The sequence below is a fragment of the Tremella mesenterica genome (assembly GCF_000271645.1).
Source record: "Tremella mesenterica DSM 1558 unplaced genomic scaffold TREMEscaffold_19, whole genome shotgun sequence".
Lineage (NCBI taxonomy): Eukaryota > Fungi > Basidiomycota > Tremellomycetes > Tremellales > Tremellaceae > Tremella > Tremella mesenterica.
The window spans coordinates 366,238-384,603 of NW_006711243.1; the positions used below are offsets into that span (position 1 = coordinate 366,238).

At 47.2% G+C, this 18,366-nt stretch overlaps 8 protein-coding genes across 8 annotated transcripts; 3 read left to right on the forward strand and 5 right to left on the reverse strand.

The window, feature by feature from the left end:
• Positions 1-45: 45 nt before the first annotated feature.
• On the reverse strand, positions 46-1,871 carry TREMEDRAFT_66234 (uncharacterized protein; the record flags this gene model as incomplete). The annotated part of the gene is given in 9 exon segments (XM_007008315.1): positions 46-214; positions 370-501; positions 575-586; positions 606-1,137; positions 1,356-1,427; positions 1,560-1,582; positions 1,627-1,649; positions 1,701-1,725; positions 1,825-1,871. 9 exon segments carry the CDS (start codon positions 1,869-1,871, stop codon positions 46-48), a joined length of 1,035 nt encoding a protein of 344 aa, XP_007008377.1.
• A 249-nt stretch (positions 1,872-2,120) lies between these two features.
• On the forward strand, positions 2,121-2,711 carry TREMEDRAFT_35781 (uncharacterized protein; the record flags this gene model as incomplete). Its single annotated transcript, XM_007008168.1, has 5 exons — positions 2,121-2,228; positions 2,319-2,339; positions 2,385-2,459; positions 2,575-2,619; positions 2,664-2,711. 5 exons carry the CDS (start codon positions 2,121-2,123, stop codon positions 2,709-2,711), a joined length of 297 nt encoding a protein of 98 aa, XP_007008230.1.
• A 193-nt stretch (positions 2,712-2,904) lies between these two features.
• TREMEDRAFT_70476 (uncharacterized protein) lies at positions 2,905-3,814 on the reverse strand (the record flags this gene model as incomplete). The annotated part of the gene is made up of 6 exons (XM_007008316.1): positions 2,905-3,006; positions 3,126-3,178; positions 3,318-3,438; positions 3,520-3,591; positions 3,678-3,737; positions 3,791-3,814. 6 exons carry the CDS (start codon positions 3,812-3,814, stop codon positions 2,905-2,907), a joined length of 432 nt encoding a protein of 143 aa, XP_007008378.1.
• Positions 3,815-4,392: 578 nt separating this feature from the next.
• On the forward strand, positions 4,393-8,135 carry TREMEDRAFT_46096 (uncharacterized protein). The gene is made up of 11 exons (XM_007008219.1): positions 4,393-4,552; positions 4,706-5,327; positions 5,405-5,711; positions 5,758-5,936; positions 5,996-6,216; positions 6,368-6,469; positions 6,543-6,618; positions 6,763-7,012; positions 7,199-7,262; positions 7,393-7,648; positions 7,909-8,135. The coding sequence occupies exons 1-11, from the start codon at positions 4,483-4,485 to the stop codon at positions 8,009-8,011; spliced, it is 2,250 nt and encodes a 749-aa protein (XP_007008281.1). The 5' UTR covers positions 4,393-4,482; the 3' UTR covers positions 8,012-8,135.
• On the reverse strand, positions 8,097-12,078 carry TREMEDRAFT_46100 (uncharacterized protein). Its single transcript, XM_007008220.1, has 5 exons — positions 11,652-12,078; positions 11,367-11,599; positions 10,839-11,315; positions 8,781-10,770; positions 8,097-8,520 (listed from the first exon to the last, which is right to left on the reverse strand). Exons 1-5 carry the CDS (start codon positions 11,871-11,873, stop codon positions 8,284-8,286), a joined length of 3,159 nt encoding a protein of 1,052 aa, XP_007008282.1. The 5' UTR covers positions 11,874-12,078; the 3' UTR covers positions 8,097-8,283.
• A 672-nt stretch (positions 12,079-12,750) lies between these two features.
• TREMEDRAFT_46102 (40S ribosomal protein S14) lies at positions 12,751-13,688 on the forward strand. Its single transcript, XM_007008221.1, has 4 exons — positions 12,751-12,779; positions 12,826-12,929; positions 13,050-13,152; positions 13,336-13,688. Exons 1-4 carry the CDS (start codon positions 12,777-12,779, stop codon positions 13,579-13,581), a joined length of 456 nt encoding a protein of 151 aa, XP_007008283.1. The 5' UTR covers positions 12,751-12,776; the 3' UTR covers positions 13,582-13,688.
• Positions 13,689-15,349: 1,661 nt separating this feature from the next.
• Positions 15,350-15,770, reverse strand: TREMEDRAFT_66239 (uncharacterized protein; the record flags this gene model as incomplete). The annotated part of the gene is made up of 2 exons (XM_007008317.1): positions 15,350-15,659; positions 15,709-15,770. 2 exons carry the CDS (start codon positions 15,768-15,770, stop codon positions 15,350-15,352), a joined length of 372 nt encoding a protein of 123 aa, XP_007008379.1.
• Positions 15,771-17,139: 1,369 nt separating this feature from the next.
• On the reverse strand, positions 17,140-17,709 carry TREMEDRAFT_66240 (uncharacterized protein; the record flags this gene model as incomplete). The annotated part of the gene is made up of 2 exons (XM_007008318.1): positions 17,140-17,599; positions 17,648-17,709. 2 exons carry the CDS (start codon positions 17,707-17,709, stop codon positions 17,140-17,142), a joined length of 522 nt encoding a protein of 173 aa, XP_007008380.1.
• Between the last annotated feature and the right edge of the window lie 657 nt (positions 17,710-18,366).

Consider the following 18,366-nt stretch of genomic DNA (forward strand, 5'->3'; position numbering starts at 1 on the left):
TGCAGTGTGGAGAATTGGAGAAAAAAATTACAGATACATCATCATTCATCTTTCCACAGCAAGATGTCTACCTTCCTCGTTCTCTTCTGCCGTCCGAGGAGGAGCAGCTCGATATCGTATTCTTTGAAATAACACTGCGCTGTCCCAACATAAAGTCATAATTGCCGTTATCCGGAATTGCAAAGGAGCTTTACGAACGAAGAAATACACTGTTCTGTGGGTGAGTCAGGTCCTTGTCTCGACTAACAACGCATTGGTCGGAGAGCTCATAACCTCCTCTGTCCCTCTGCAGGAATCTGGCAGGGGGCTAGTGGGTTATGGGGAGGATGGGGAAGATTGGAGGGGGGGGGAGGGGAGAATTAGACCCACTTGTATGCATCACCAAAAAACCAGCCTGCCAGAGTAGAAGAACGGAAACCATATGTGGATTTCCGTCGGTAATTCGAGATGAACTGTGGGATTGGGAGAGTGGACTCAATAGTGAGTGCCACGAAACCGAGTCTGTCTGTCAGTTGAGTTGACAATCAACCACAATTCTCTGTGTGGTCGAGTAAGAGAGAAGCACCAGACTGACGAGTCAATGTACCTAAATAGTCAGCGTTTACCCTCCGATTCCTTGCTCGCTCTCCGACCCTCTCCATAGATAGTCGGAGAGAACCTGTAAATAACCAGGAAGAACGCACCACATCCATCGACCAAAGATTAGTTCAGCTAAACCCAGAACGACAATCATCCCCGCTAAAAATTCAAGATATGTCCCATACCCTTCCCATTGCCAAAACCCAAAAGGTCTTGTTCCCTTACCTATTCTCAAGCCTGAAGAAGAGCCATGTGGTATATCCTCTGAGGTCTCAAAACCAGGTGATTGCAATCGTGGCGATGGACCAGAGAGTGAGAGCGGGATGGAGGAATGATTTTCATTTGGGGTATCATTTTGTAGTGAGGGTTGAGCGTCGTGTGATACGTCCTGGTGATAAGGAGAAAGGGGAACGGAGGGAGGTGGTGAAGGAGGGTGTTCAGCGAGAGGGGATAATGGTGCGTAAGTCGGTCCTGGGGAGGAAGCGGGAGCGTAGTGTAGACATAAAGATAGTAAGAGAAGTTGAGAGAGGATGAGGAGGAGTGATTGGACAAGAAGGGCTGTTTGTCAGAGGATGTTCATTCTTCGTCACAAACCATCACATCCCAATTGCCCATTGACTGATCAGAGACCATTTGAGGGCTAGCGGTGTAAAGCACAAAATTGAAAGTGAAATATCTTATTTGTATGATCCGGTCAGGGAGAGGAGATCTGTGTAACGTGAAGAGTAGATGATATGGTTGACTAGGAGGCGAAGAGAGGGACAAGGAAGACTTACGGAGTTCAAATTGTTTTCCTAACCAAAAGAAAACACGGATGATATTAGCTATGATGACCACTCCACAGACATCTGTTCGTCAGATATTCTCCTCCTTTCATCTCTTCTTTCCTAACTAGTTGACCATCCGTACATCTTCATATTGTCCCTCGTGCAGACATAAAACGACGGGGACATTGGTAGTCGGAGTTTGAATCAACGCACCATGTGAAAAACCAGACGAATCGCTGGCATCAGTACCAACCTGAGTCTGGAACGAAGGTGAACATACCGCTTCCTGACTATACTATAAGCCTGAATATCAGCTCTATGATTATTCAAACGTAAATCGTACATCGAGCTCACTTGGTCAGCATAGATGAGAGGAGGTCTGTGCGATCAGCGTCTTTCTCTTATATCCCCTGTGAGGTAGCAGGCATTAGGAACTGTAGTAGGCATATCGAAAAGAGAAGATGTGATGGGTACTGACCCTATGGCCATACCTATCCCCGCTAGGGATTGTAAGACCTCTGTCATGTTGTTGTTTCGTTGTAAAGGTTGGAGGACTTAACGATGACGATATCCAGTTGAAGTCAGTTGAATGGGAGAGAGAGACAGTGGAGCCCCACATTCTGTCAGACGTAATTCTGCTTCCGCCCCGCTGTCGATGGCCGACTGCAACTGGCGATTGAATGGCTCGATGAAGACAAGTAAGTAGTGAGTGAAGACAAGAGGCAAGAGACAAGAGACAAGAGGATAGTAGAAGAGTGCATAGTAGGCACCGATATGGCATCACAAGTTCCACCTTCTACCAAACCTACTCCATACGCCGAAAGACCTCCTCCTCCTACCCCAGATCTAGAACAACCAGAAGATTACAAGAAGACCTTCCGGGTGGGTAATTCCTTCTCTCCCTCTCCCTTCCCTGTCTCCTTTGCTGATATTGGGTCCAAGAGAAGAACGAGGAATGTTGCTGATAGATAGAGTAGGATGACAGTTACCAAAGTGAGGTTTGTACGTAACAAAGAGAAACAGACAAACTCATGACAGTTTGCAGATCCTTGTGAAGCAGCTTCGAAAGCGACATACGATTGTTTAGAACGGACACATTATAATCGATCAGAGGTGAGTCATCAAATACCCCTCTCTGAGAATCGATCGATAACATGGAACACGGATGACAGCGGCGTGGACGGACCGTCGGAGATGACAGTCAAATCGAAGACAGACTGATGGTCAGTGTCAAGATTTCTTCAGAGCTTATAGGGAATGTAAAGGCAAATGGGTGAGCTCCGCGAGAGAAATTCCTGTGTGAGCTGACGGCTTAAGATCAAACAGAGGAAAGAAGATAGACGGTTGGGACGGGATACGGTGTGACAGTTAGTATTGTTACTCGTTAGCTGAAGAATGTCGACGAGTGCTGGAACCTTTGCATGTTATTCAGGCTCGCGGTGGCCTTGAACATGGACCTTGTGATGGAAGGCAGAGGAAGATAAGGAGATATCATATGTACAAACAGTACAACACAATGCATCATGTACCATAAGATTTAGTCGTTGATATTCCATACCTACTCTAACTTCTCCAAATAATCAAGTCGATCCAAAACGACTTGCTTGGAAGTCTCTTCGATCTCGCCTGCGAGGAAGACTTCGTCTAGGATTGCGTAGACCTGAGGTCAGACGGTCTCTCCATCTGAAACAATAGCATGTATGAGACGCTCATAGAATTGGACGGAGATGAGGGGAAGGAACCTTAATGGGTCGTGTCTGACGGTGAGAGAATACCAACTTTGTAGAATGAGAAGACAAGGTCTAATTCGCATACGTTTTGGAAGAACGCGTCTGTGAGTCAGCACGAGCCATTCAAATTTACAACCGCGAGGAGTACGTCAGGTCAGGTGCAGCCGGTGGCATGGCTGTATGCTAAACCAGAAAAGGAAGATTTCTACAGGGGAGTTTGTGAGATAGAACGACGACTCACCTAAAACCTCCACGAACAAATGGATAGCCTCGAGATATGCCAATTCATTGTCGTTCGAATCGACACAAACGCAAAAGAATAGACCGGCATATCGACGATAAACAATCTTATCATTTCTGAACTGTTTCATCAGTTATGTCTCCGGATCCCGGATTTGATCTAGGTGAAAGGAAAGGAAGAGAAGATGAGAGAGATGACCAACCTCAACAAAGTTGGACTGGTATTTCTGATCTCTGGGAGCTATAAGTCGATGGACTTCGCCTCGGAGTCGGAGCTATTGATGAGTTTACTTTCTATTCCTCACACAATATCATCAAGGGCAAAAGAAGGGGCTGGAAGGAAGGGGGAAGGGGGACTCACCTTCTCATCATCGTCGTATGGGACATACCACTTTGACAATCTTGTCTTTCCCTGTCTGTTCTAATTCATGAGCTTTATCATACCTTACGACGGGGGTGACAACGTAAGCTCACTTGGACGAGGATGAACTTTATCATCTAGGGATATTAATACTGATAAATTTGAGTGCCTAGCGTATGTTCGATAGCTTGAATAGGTAGGACTTGAAAGAGACGAGAAACAATACGAGTACGAATACGAATACAGCCGGAAATTCGTTTCCGACGGAAGCTGCCGCTCGCCGCACTTGACCTCGTCCCTATCCATTCAGACAGACAACACGTCTGCTCTTACTCTCGTTCACTCCGACAATCATGGCAGGCCAATATGACCCCTTGGCGGATGATATAGCTCATATAGACGACTCCCGAGATCATGTTGATCATTCAGACGGTAGCTCAGATGTCTCATACCGGGATAACCTCGATGACTTAGGGGAGAAACAGGATGAGAGATTTCAGGATGAACCACGGATGGAACAAGGGGATGAGGATGGGATAGGGTATGCTGTGGATTCGCGTAGGGTACATCTTCTCACTCTATCCTCTATAGAATCCCATTGGAAGCTGAGAATCCAAGGTATAAGGAGCGAAGTACGAAAAACATAGAACGGGCAAAAGCTAATCCCTAGCTTCGACCGAGAAAAAAGTCAAAGAAGATCTTAGCTGTCCTTATCATAATAGTCGTCCTCGCTGGTCTCATAGGGACGTTTTCAGCATGGGCATACTCCGCTCCTGCTTATTTTGCGAAAAGTGGGAATAGACATATGGTCATGGATCATGTTTTCAATGGGACCTTCAATGCGAGGTCGAAGTACATTGATTGGGTCAAGGAGGGTGAGTGCTGCGTCCGTCATTTTTGTTCCCACTCTTTACCCTCTCGTCGGACTCACCACAATCGCATTGCATCTTTACTGAGTTAAAAGATCTGGGGCGTGAATCTTCATCAGATACGTCGGACGGCGTCGGGGTAGATCGCTGACTTTCGAGCTCAAGACGGAACCTTCTCTCATCAAGATGAACATGGCAACATCGTACTATCCACAGTCGACTCTATGAACATTTCCTCCGTCCTAGTCAACGCTTCTCTGGTTCTTGATTCAACCGGTCATCGATTGTATTGGAACTCATTTTCCCTCTCTGCCGATATGCAATACGTCCTTCTCCGTACAGATTACGTCAAACAATGGAGATATTCCTCTCATGCGAATTACTGGATTCATCGTTTATCCGATTCATCCTCCTTCCCTCTTCTTACTCCTACCGACCCTCCAACCACCGCATATGCCAAATGGAGTCCAGTATCACATTCCATCGCATATGTGAGCAACAACGACCTATACGTCATTCGAGCCAATGAATTGGGACCGGGTATGAAATCGATCAGAGTGACGGATGATGGTTCAGCCAGTGTTTTCAACGGTGTACCTGATTGGGTGTATGAAGAGGAGGTTTTGAGTGGTGATTATGCTCTGTGGTGGAGTCCCGACGCCCAGAGCATTGCGTATCTCAGGAGTGACGAATCGGCCGTGCATGATTATACGATACAATATTATAATCCCACCAACGACGCTTTCACCGTACATCAGTATCTGTCTGAAATGGATATGAAGTGAGTGACGATGTTATGTTATCTGAACGCTGTATCTAACTGAAACGCGTAAGAAGGGTGACATACTTACATGTCAGATATCCAAAGCCCGGTACACCAAACCCCTTAGTGACTGTTCATACATTTTCATTGGCCACCTATCAAACCACCAACTCGGTAGAACAAGCCAAAAAAATGTTACACTGGAAAGGAGAAATGCCAGTGGAATCTCGTATCATCTCTGAAGTCGCTTGGGTAGCACAAGACGCTTTACTCGTAAAGGAGATCGACCGAGCTGCTCGAGTGGGCAATGTGGTCTTGTTTCAATATGGAGAAACGGACGGTAAAGTCGTTCGAACACTCGGTGCCAACGGTGAAGAAGGTGAAGGAGGTTGGATAGATCATGTGAGCTCGTTATTTCCGCATAGTGATCCAGAGCTGATGTCCCAAGGATCAGAATGTCATACCCGTCGCCAATGGTCAATCGGGGTATTTGGACATCGTACCGAAAGACGGCTACAATCATATCGCTCTTTTTTCTCCTCTCCAATCTGGTGAACCTATTTGGTTGACAGAAGGCGAATGGGAAGTGACTTCCATTGCGGGATTTGACCCTCTGAACAACCTAGTGTATGTTTGAATCAGCCCCAAACTTGCCAGTCTCGATTATGAGATGTGCTGAGTAGTAGATATTTTGTGGCTGCGAACCCCTCAATAGATCGACATCTTCATTCGGCCGTTTTGCCTACATCGGGGTATGGCGACTTCAACCCGCAGATTGTGGCACTGACCGATACATCCCAACCGGGGTATTACGACGTGCTCTTCTCCCCTGGGGCGAGATACTATCTATTATCATATAAAGGTCCCGAAGTGCCATGGCAGAGATTGATGGAGACCGGCGAAGAGGGTACGTCATGTCTTCGTTCGCTCCTAATCGCTTTCCCCTTAGTGGTCCACGTATCCTCTTCCCTTGCGTGAGATGTGACTTGGCACCCAAATCACTCCGTCTCCTGAGCAATTGACAACGAGACATGTGGGTGTATTGACTAACGTGGCAGGAGTGAATGTACTGATGGAGGGTAATGCCGAGTTGAATGTCACTCTAGCCGAATTCATGCGACCTATAGTGACGCGTACCACGATCGAAAGTGATGGTTATGGTAAGTCTTACTTTAAAGCCAATCGAGAGTAGTCATGAGCACGCTGAGAGGTGAGACAAAGCTAATGAGACAGAGTTAAACATGCAAATTATGACCCCACCCAACTTTGATACCTCCGGTCGAAAGAAATATCCCGTTCTCATACGAGTGTGAGTTTCCTCTTCTTTTTCTTACACATCTCCTACCTTCACTCCAGTTCACTTCTCATCGAGATCCATTACAGAACGTACGAGAGATCATCGTTGAGAACTGCAATAAAGGCGTCTCCATGAGAAACCACAACTCATGGGTAGATACGGAGGTCCAGGATCTCAAATGGTCAATAACATGTGGGGAAGAGATTGGCATACATACCTCGCGTGCGAAAAGAAATACATCATCGTTTTGGTTGACGGACGTGGGACAGGGTTCAAAGGTCGTAAGCTGAGGAATCCCGTGACGGATGATTTGGGACGTTGGGAGGTTGTGGACCAAGTGGCGGGTGCTAGGGAGATGGCTAAGAGGGTTTATGTGGACCGGACGCGGATAGGAATATGGGGATGGGTGAGTGGTTGAGCTTTTCTTGAGCTTGTGTCGTCGCCATCTTCCAAGTACTCACTTCATCATTACCCGACTTTCCTACTTTGTAAATGTCGCTTTGTTCCACTGAAGTATTGTTTCGTCACAGCACATATCACACATGGAATGGATCTCTGGTCATGTCGAGAGGGTCTCAGCTCACGACGACAGAGTTATGGAGGATATATGACTTGCAAAACTGTCGAAGCCGATTCGGGAATTTTCACATTAGGTAGTGAGTCTTCTACGAATATCAAACCCATTAATACTTTATCCTTTCCTCACATTGTCTCAACCGCTCTCAGTCACTGGACCAATGATGAAATATATACCAAGAAATGTAATCACAAGTCACTGACAAATAGTGGCCGTGGCACCTGTGACAGATTGGATGTACTACGATTCAATCTACACAGAACGATACATGTCTACACCGGAACAAAACCCAGAAGGATATCATTCATCTGCTGTAAATAATATGACGGCATTTGGAAAAGTAGATTTTTTACTGGCTCATGGAAGTGGAGATGATAACGTTCATTTTATGAACAGTGCTACTTTGTTGGATAAACTTACACAATCGGGTATAAATGGATGGAGGTTTAGAATGTTTACTGATTCGTATGTCCTTTTTTTCCTTTCTCTTGTCTTTTCTTTTGATCGTCTTTATCTTCAGCCCCATATGATATCTTACGAAACCAACTTGCAACTTGCAACTTGCTATGAGTGTTCGTGCTAGTACCTGATACCTTCCTCTGTCTATCTTGATCCCTCCTTCCCATTTGGGTCAGGTGGTAGTTCTTTTCCTTTTCGCTAACAGCTCGAATGACAACGAAGGAAAGTAGGAGTGTTGCAGAAGACATGCAGCGACTGACCATCAGTAATCATTCAATGGATAAACGCAATGGTTATCGACAAGTGTTTGAATGGATGAACGTTTTCTTAGAAGAGAAATGGGGAAAGGGTGGGACTGTACATCATTAATCTCGATGACTTTATCACCTATGGTTTGTCTCACAAATCCAATCAATTATCATTTACACGAAGAGGAACATTAGCATGAGATGTCGAAAAGTGGGAACAAAGATGCATCTGTTGTTATTTCTAGATCAAAAGTGGACTCAAGAGCTTCTCTTCCCTCCTCATCAGCCCGTCCGCTCACACTACTCTCCATTTCCCAACCGCTTTTAACCGATATTTGTTGACTTCCACTTTACATCTTACGACTTGACATGACTGATCAAACTTATCCGATGTTATCTGGGTAAAGGAGACGCTCTATCCATAGAAAGAGGTATAGCTTCGTATTCTGCCGTACTGGGTCTTCTCGTGTTCAACCCTCGCAAAAAAGACCAATTTCCTGATTTGACAGAAGATAGGATGGTAGAGATGTATTCGACGAATTCAGAGTATAATTCACCGATACCGAACATTATCCCACTGGGTTCGGGAGTTTGACCAGGCATGAGACTTGAAGCTGGTCGACGCCACCACTGTTGAGTCAGCTGAATGTCTATAGTGGGATTGGAATTTGAATTACGCCACTAGTTGAGTGATTCAGGTTGAGTGAAGGGGCGAAAGTGGTATGTGGGACGAGCAGTTGGAGTGAGTGGATCCATTGAGATGATGAGAGAAGGTAGAAGGAAGAAGGAAATGAGTTTAGAATTGATCGCGGTTTGACTACGAGTGGCAGTGATAGTAAGATCACGTGGGGAGAATCGAAGGATGATGTAGAAGAGATATCAAGACTCACCCTCAAAGTCAAAGATGACAAAACCACAGAAACCGAAGAGAAAGCCATAGCAGCCGCAGCCATCATAGGATGTAAATGTATACCCCAAGGTAACAAAACTCCCATAGCTAAAGGTATCATCAATATGTTGTAACAACATGCCCAAAGTAAATTCCATCTAATCTTTCGGAATATACTTCTACCAAGATCTAAAGCAGCCACCACATCTAATAAATCCGAACGCATCAAAACAACGTCGGCGGCTTCGATAGCCACACTTGTTCCTGAAGATAATGCGATACCTAAAGAAGCAGCGACAAGAGCAGGTGAATCGTTTATACCATCTCCTACCATTGCTACACCACCATTTTGGTTGGTCATGAGATCACGGACGATTTTCGCTTTTCCTTTAGGTGATACACCTGCATAAACGTCGTCTTCTGGTATACCAATTTCTCGAGCAATAGCTCTGGCAGTGGAAGGTGCATCACCAGTAAGAAGAGAAACGGATATTCCCATTCTACGTAATGAGGAGATGGCATGGATGGAAGATGGTTTAGGTGAATCTGAAAGAGCTATAGCAAGGACTGGTATTGGTGAAGAAGCGGGACGGATGATTGATACGAATATGACTGTTCGAGCTCGGGATGTTTGAACTTGTTCGAAATGTCTTAAAGATCCAGACAATGAAGTTTCACCCAAAGCTTCATTCGTCTTGGATTCGGTCGATAGTATGAATTCTGTTTTGCCGATTCGGAGTTGTTCTTCACCTCGATTATTTGCGAGTTTGACGAAGGATTCCACACCTTGTCCAGGATGAGATTCGAAAGATGTCACTTCTCCATGAGGAGGTGCAAGACCGGCATTACTCAAAGCTTCTCGAGCATAAGACGCAACAGCGACAGCGAGAGGATGCTCCGATCGTGCTTCTGACAAAGCAAGCAGCGCAAGTACCGTATGGCGTTGTAAGGGTGGAGCGGCGGTCGTGAGTGACAACGTAGAAGCGGTGTCGAGATCCGGTTGCAGAGCATCATCCGAAGTGAGGAGATTACCATTGGGGGTCCAAAAAGTAGCGGTCACTCGCATCTTGCCTTCTGTGACAGTTCCCGTTTTGTCGAAAACAACCCTTCGTACATCCCTGCAAGCTTCTAGCGCTTTGCCACCCTTGATCAAAATACCGTTCTTCGCTCCAACTCCAGTACCAACCATGACAGCCGTCGGAGTGGCCAGTCCCAAGGCGCATGGACATGCCACGACGACCACGGAGATGCAAAGTTTGAGACAAACACCAAACTTGCTCATTCCTGGCGAATGAAAAACGTCAGGGAGAGATCCGGTGGAAGAGACAAGAGAAATGAACATCCAGATGAAGAAAGTGGCAAGGGAGAGTAAAATGACAGCCGGAACAAAGATTCCAGCCACTCTATCAGCAAATGCCTGAATAGGAGCTTTTGATGTCTGAGCGTCTTCCACCAATTTGACGATCTGAGCAAGTGCGGTATTTGACCCAGCACGAGTGACACGGAAGGTGAGTGTTCCAAGACCATTGACGGTACCTCCAATGACTTGCGATTTGGCAACTTTCGGGACAGCAAGAGCTTCACCAGTGACCATGGACTCGTCCACTGACGTAGAACCAGACAGTACTACTCCATCGGCTGAGATTCGTTCCCCAGGCACGAGCAGTACGACGTCGCCCACTTGCACAAGCTCCGTAGGGATCTTTCGAGTAGGTGCTGAGGCGTCGAATTTCTCGTCTTCTGACGGTGGAGCAACAAATATGGTGGCTGAGGAAGGAGTGAGTGCCATGAGGTCGGTCAATGCGGCCGAGGTTTTGCCTTTCGCTAAATTTTCGATGTACCGACCAAGGGAGACGAAAGTGATAAGCATGGTGGAGGTGTCAAAGAATGTTTGGGGTCGATAATCTGGATCAGAGCTGAACATGGCAAAGAACATGGCAGCGACAGAATAACCAAAAGCGGCCGAAGTGCCAAGCACGACGAGAACATCCCTAAGCGTAAGCACGAAGTTCCAAAACAAGTAGTCAAGCACATGAGAATGAGAGATAGCTAAACTCACATTGTTGCGGATTTGTGTCTCAGACTCTTCCATGCGTTGTCGTAAAATCTCCTTCCCAGCCAGACTTGCACCGGCAGCGTCAGTCCAAGACAGACCACATCTCCCAGGTATATACCCCGCACTATTCGCCAACTCGTCCAACCCATCAGCCACATGGGTAGATGCATGCTGAGCATTCCGATGACGAAATTGGGCACTGCAAAGCATGCCGAAAGGATAAATATCCGACGCCACAAAGCAGTCTCTTTGTGTTTCTGCAAAGAAGCCAGCTGCGAATCATTCTTAGTCGATGTAGGGAGGAATGTGAGCTGAGGAAAGGCCTTCGTGAGGGTATCAACAATGGTTCTGAGGGAAACAAGTAGAGGAGAGTGTGAGAAGATGAGGTTGGTATGTGGATACGGAAGGGCAGCTGCGTGCACACCGGCCAAAGACAAAGTGGCGGAGACGATGGGTTGGACGAGGTCGGTGTTTTCCAATCTATCCATTAGCAAGGTGTCAGAGCCTACAAGGTGTGATATCATTACATACCCAAAGATGCGAAGATCAACCTGCTCAACTTCGCTCTTCTCCACCACCTCTGCATCAAACCCAATATCCTCGATCTCCGCCGCTACTCGCCCATCGGTCCAAGGTTGACCTTTGTTGTCCACAAAATCTTCTTCGTACTCCACGACACCTCTTTCAGCCAGTAGTGAGATTTGCACACTTCGGATACCAGGTTGTTTCATCTGACCTTCTATACTGGCCACGCAAGCCCCACACTGGATGTGAGTTTCCCGACGTACATGTATGATACAAGACACCAGGACTCACCGTCATACCTCCAATACGGAGCTCCACTCTCTTCACACCAGCCGAGTCGTGTGCCACCAGTTTACTTGACTCGCCAAGCTTGCTTTCGTCCACGGAAATATTTCCATACCCCATCTTTGGAGAGAAGAGCGAAAGGGGCGAGCTCATGATGGCTGATAACAGACCAGAGTTTGAACGACCCCTAGTGTGCCCAGAAGGAGGAGTGTGAATTGGTAGAGACATTGTGACCTGTGGGTTGGGTTTGTAAGTGAATTTGTGCTGTATGCAGGAGAAAGCAGGAAAATCTCGGCCGATGACTAATTGGGTCCGAAGGTGTTGTACTTGCTTTCCACCGGTGCTATATAACCCTCCTAACCAATTTGAAACGTAGGCAAGAGATAGGGTCTGGCGGTGTAGGACAGAGCGACAGTCAAGCGCATCCAAAGATGGATTGAGTTGTCCAGTGTATCAGTGTTACGATTGAGGTGGTTGTGGAGGTGACGTTGTCAAGTTGCAGATGGGTGGCCAAGAGCCCTCAACTCCGATGATCGGGTAATTACCCGTTTGGGAAGTTGACCGAAGCTTGTCGCTTTCAAAAATAAACTCGGCCGATGTCGATGATGCTCCTCTGCCAGTTCAAGTTGGGAAGCATCAAAATAACAAGGTGGTAATGATCTATGAAGAGAGAGAGTGTGTGTGAGGGAGACGTGGAGAGGAAGGGACTAAGAAAAGAGAATGCTTACCACTCAAAGGATGTCAATCCCCTTACTACTCCTGCTCATCCATGGCCGATGGAGATATGGCGCAATGCAAGACCAGATAGACGGGTAAAAATCTTGGTCTTGGGGACACTGTCCGTACCAATGATGAACGAGCTTGACTGCTTGTGTACGCTTCTCCAATGACCTTTCAGCCCTGACATTATTCATTCTTGCGTACCATCTGAAAGCTCATGATCGTCGGTGACATATCCTTCACCCTCACCGCCTCAAACTGCAAGGTAAAGCGCCACATACAAGTATCACCCGCCAATTGCCACACCGCGCCGTCAAAATTGCCGCGAAATGCCGAGGCGAAATCCTCGCTCTGAAGTCGAAGCCTCGAACATCTTACTTCCTCTCAACCATTCCATCTTTATTTCTCACAATGGTCAGTTAGCTGTTCTTATTGTCAAAAAAATGTGCTGACCCTATAGCCACCCAAGAAAGGTCGTGCTCCACAAGAACAAGCCGCCGTCAATCTCGGTCCTCAAGTGGGTGACGGGGAGATCGTCTTCGGTGTCGCGCACATTTTCGCCTCGTGAGTCGGGCTCTCTGAGCTATCACCTGCCCAACCTACAGTATGTGCTGGTTGCTATGTGTACTGCGGCATTCCGTCAATGAAAGATTCAGGTTGTCAGAGTCGAATGCTAACTGTTAGCTTTAACGACACTTTCGTCCATGTCACTGATCTCTCTGGCAAAGAAACCATCTCTCGTGTCACGGGAGGAATGAAGGTCAAAGCTGACCGTGATGAGTCCTCGGTGAGTCTTTACGTCTATCTTTGAATCGCAGCTGATGACTTTTCTTCTTCAATCCTCACTCCTTCATCCCGCTACCTCATATCTTCACATCTTATCATTTGACAACACTCTCCTCCCTGGCTCGCTACTCGTCCATCCAACATGCGCATCACGTGTCACTCGCAAACCCCTTGACGTCCACAGCCCTACGCAGCCATGCTTGCTGCTCAAGATGTCGCCGCGAAATGTAAAGAAGTCGGTATCACCGCCCTCCACATCAAACTTCGCGCCACTGGTGGAACTGGCACCAGAGCCCCCGGTCCTGGTGGTCAATCCGCTCTCCGTGCCCTCGCCCGTGCTGGTATCCGTATCGGTCGTATCGAGGATGTGACGCCGGTACCTAGTGATTCTACTCGTCGTAAGGGTGGTCGTAGAGGTCGTCGTCTATAGGGGATATCGTGGGGATGGGTGGAGGTGGATCAGGTCGCAGACGAGCACGCGTCTTTTCTTACGGACGGATCCGTGGCTGTCATATATGCATTGCGTCAAACGTCAATGAGATCGCGATACTCTCTTCAAGGTGTGTCCTCATCACAAGTCAAGAAAGAAGTCACTTGATTCTCTCGGTCCGGATAGAACTTGCTATCGTGCATAGCTGGTAGGCAAGTCCGTCTTGAATCGAGTTCCATCACTACCTGAATCGCAGATATCAGCATTTTCTGGTCGGACCGGTGAGTGCACATGTCACTCGCCGCTGATGGATGAACACTCTGCGGTCTTCCTTATCGCATGATCAGCTTATAGTAGCTACTCACAGACAGTCCCACGAGGCCCCACGACGATTGCAATCCCATTACTGATGAAGATTGATGGCCGAAAGGTCATGTCGCCAGCCCAGTCGGCCTGCGGGCATGACCAAAGGGGGAAAAGATGATCTTTACGCTTCTTGATTTCACTCATCACGTCTTCGGCAGCGAAGCACACGCTGTTCTCAAGCGAGAACTTCGTACTTCCTTCAACAACGGACTTAACAGTCATCTTCTCAATAAGTATCCTCTCGTTCATTCGACCCCCACACGAGCACCCGAGATCTTCGACTCAACATGTACGGAATTCTCCTCGGATTACTTGTGATCCCTTCGGTGACCGCGTATCCAGTCGTTCCAAGGTAAGTCATCACTGAGGTTCATTACAAACTGTATCGCTGATGGAAAGAACCGGTTCAACTTGTATAGAAATTCGCCAATGTCGGATGAATTGTACGCCCCCCCATCTTTCACTCGAAGGGGTAGTGTTTTGACTCGTTTAGGCGCTGTGGTCATTCCGTACTCACCTTGCGAATCGCACAACACTACGAGTGTCATGCCGACTGTAGGCGTGACCGAGATGCTAGTTCCATTAGTAAAACGTATCCCGAAGCCTACTCTTCAGCTCACACCAAAACCCACCTTGACGCCAAAGCCTACTTCGAAGCACACCCCCAATCCGACACCAAAACCAACTAAAAAACTCACCTCGAAAGCAGCTCCGCTATCTCCAGACATACCCAAACGAGACCTTCTTACCGAACCACGTCTCAACACTATGGCAGAGCCCCAAGCCTCCCACGACGTAGGTAAGGAAGATGTTCCTTTCGTGGACTTAAAAGAAGGCCAGCTGAAGGGATTTATGTCGAGTATCATGAAACAATTAGGGATCAGCAGAATGACAGGAGGTGATCAGAAATGGGGACACGGATCTGAATCAGCAACTCCGGAGAGCTTCGAATCACCTTGGTGGCGACGCAATGCCAAGCGAGCCATTTGCACTCCTGCAGACATCGAATACGGGTATCCGTGTGGACCAGTCCCCGGACCGAGATTGTACGTCCGGGAACATGATACTTCTTCAGACAAAGAATCCAGGGACGTTAGCAAGTAGCCTCATATCTGCTTGCATTACAGGACTGTACATGATGTGAGTGTTTGTTGAATTCGAATCTAAATAGTACAGTGCTGATATATCTAAGGATATTTCAAATCAAGCGTTAAGAAAGAAACACATTGATCATACCATACGATGGAATATTCAGAAGGCGTAAAATTTCGACCGTTGTTTATATATCACATGCAAATACATAGTAAGCTTAGTATCTACAAGACGCTGCTTGATCAGATAAATTTCATTCGCAGGTGAAGAGGAAATCTCACTGATCAAGAAACTCCCGTTCAATTCCACATCAAGGTTTACCACTAGAAGAAGAGCCCGAACCAGTTTGTCCCCCTCCACTCGACGTCCCCGCCGCGTTCCCTTCTCCATCTCCATCTGAGGCACTACCTTGATCTCCCCCCGACGCCCCTGAACCTTGATCTGCACCAGAACCTGAATCACGTCGCCAAGTGGGTCCAGATCCGCCCGAACCGTCCAGAATAGGGGGTTCAGTTGTATCGCGCTGCTCGGCGTTGAAATCACCGAATCGTTTGTCAGTATTATCCACACGTGGTCCTGTTGCCCCTCGTTGTTGAAGAGCAACATTTTCGTCTTGACCACTAGTCATCAGTATATCACTTGTACACGAAACAAACTAGTATCGCTTACTTGAACGGAGTAGGAATGGCCATGGCACTCATGACGGTGAGAACGAGGAAGAGGAGTTTCATCTTGGAATGGTTACTTGGGATAGGCAAAGAAAGTGGTAAGAGTAGATGGATGGTGAGTAAATTTCTGAATTGAAGCTGAATATATAGACCTGGTTGAGATGTATGCGGAAGGTGAAGGAGAGGGATTCTATCGACGGGATCTGTTTTCGTCGACCATGTGCAACCATGGATCTCTCGAAGGCCTCAACTGGCCGCATGCCGCATGTGTCCGGCAAGCTTATTCATCGCTTGGTCACGTCAGATTGGTATTGATTTTGATCATGAACATCGGTCCGGATCATGTGGAAGAGGATAGAGGAGGATAGTCGGGAGAGAACATCTAAGCGGGCGGTCGGAAGCGGACTTTCCGTCGCGGCTTACTTGGTAGATGGAATCTTGCCATCAACTCTTATTCCTGAGAACGGATGGACTTCATACTCGTTTTACCTTAGCTAAGCACCTTTGATTCTCTCATGATGATCATTGATCACGGATAAACCTGTCTACTGGAGCGTTGGTCCGACCGGTCATCAATTGAAGACATCTAAGCGGGATCCGAAAATATGAGAAGGAACAGAGACCGTGCGTCGGAAAGTGAGTCAAATTGAGAGAATTTTGTATGCACACACACACATTCATCTCACCTTTCATTCCCTCACCCCACTTCTTTGATGGTACAATCAATCACATGTGAACAGTCTTATGCCCTTACTTGAACCAAGCTTTGTCGTCATTCGACGTTGGGTACGATTCCTGCTTTCACCCAAGGGTGGGAATACCCGAGAAGACGACATACGACATTTCCGAATTTTTCACATTCCTTGCTTCCATTCTGCACCTGATCCCGTTTCCCCATCACGCTTGGCGATACCTCCCATCAGAAATTTGAAGTTGAGCAAATTGGAAGGACGTAAGTAGAAATGGAGATACGGTAAAGTTCAGCACAACGGGTCTGATTCTGGTGCGCATTGAGCTTCAGGGGCGGATCAAGAAAGTGCCTCAGATGGGAAGGGAACAGGTCAAGGTGAAGGGGAAGCAACGGGTACTTACGGCGGGTGAAGGTGAACAGACTGATACTGGGTATAGGCAAGATACTTTTAGTGGTAAACATTGATGTGGATGGAGAAGGGGTAAAGGATTGGTAAGTTTCCTGTCTCTTCACAAGCGATTGGTCTGATCAAGCAGGGCTTTGTAGTTGTCAACATGAATCTGCATGTAATATGTACTCAACCCCTAAACAACTCATGCTCCTTCCGAACGAACACTCATATCATGATCACATTGGTCTGTCACTGCTCGTTCAAAAATCACCTGAAATGGATCAGCTACCAATCTGTCCGTCAACAATCACTCACGTCGCTTGGAATGTGCAGCGATGGTCTTACTCGGATCACTCGCCGATGTCCCTAGCTACATTTTCTTGAGACGTAGTGTCATGTTCTCTTACCCATATCTTTGGGCAGGGGGGTCGTGTACACGTATCACAGTATTTGTCTGCTTTAAAACAAAGTCGCTTATCATGGGTCCGTCGCCACCAAGGGGAGCCGAAGCTATCAGGAGTAGCCGTCTCGGAACTATCACGGTGTTCGAGATCGATATCATCAGACCGTTTCCTAGCTACTTCGTCTGCAGACGAATCATGTTCCCTAACGTATAACCTCGGTCCCCTATATGGTCCACACGGATCGCCGTTTTTGATCTCTGCAGGCGTACAAACGTACCGCTTGTCGTTGCGTCGTCGCCAAGTAGCTCCGTATCCCCAGTCTGGAGTAGCGGTCTCGGTTGGCTCCCTTGCCATGATAGGGATATCTTCGGCTCTTTGTTCAAGTACATTGAGTTGGTCTTGTTCACTATGGATGAGTTCGATACTTCATACAGGGTAGGTATGAGCTGCTTACTTGAAAGGAGTGGGAATGGCCATGACGCCAACGACGGTGAGAAGGAGGAGGAGAAATTTCATTTTGTTTCGGTCAGATGAGAGGAAGTGGCAAGGCTGGATGATTGATGAATGAGTATCGTTACTCGGCGACGGATTTTATAGTCTGAAATGTGGGCGGGGATCTAGACCTTAAGGGAGTGTACTTTACGTTGTCATATCCTTATCTTCATGACCATGTGTGACCACGTTCAAAGGCCGCAAAGTCAGGCCAGTTAGTGACCCCTTGGCTCATGAAAATCAGTTTGGTACTGATCATGAGCAGTAAGATCTGCCCGGACCATGGGAAATTAGACCTAGTCGAGAATGATTCGGCGTACGGCGTCGACGTCAAAGCAGGAGGTTCCGAGCGGACGGTCCATATACTTACATGTACCATCGTGGCGCATTTTCATAGCCGGAACGTAGCATCACTGACGCTAAATAGACTTCATACTCTTATCTTGCCACAGCACCGCGTGATGATCTTTGACATGTTTAAAGGTAGTTAGGTCCAGAGGGGGGTCCAATTCTACGCCGTACTTGACAACAATCAATCAATACACACAGTTTGTATGTATCCAGAACTGTCAAAAAGAATAAGAACGGTGTGCCGGAAAATGTGACTTTTCACATCCGAGTCAAATCAAAAACCATTCATGTTTTCGTACATTTCATTACCTTACCCCAGTTCCTCAATGG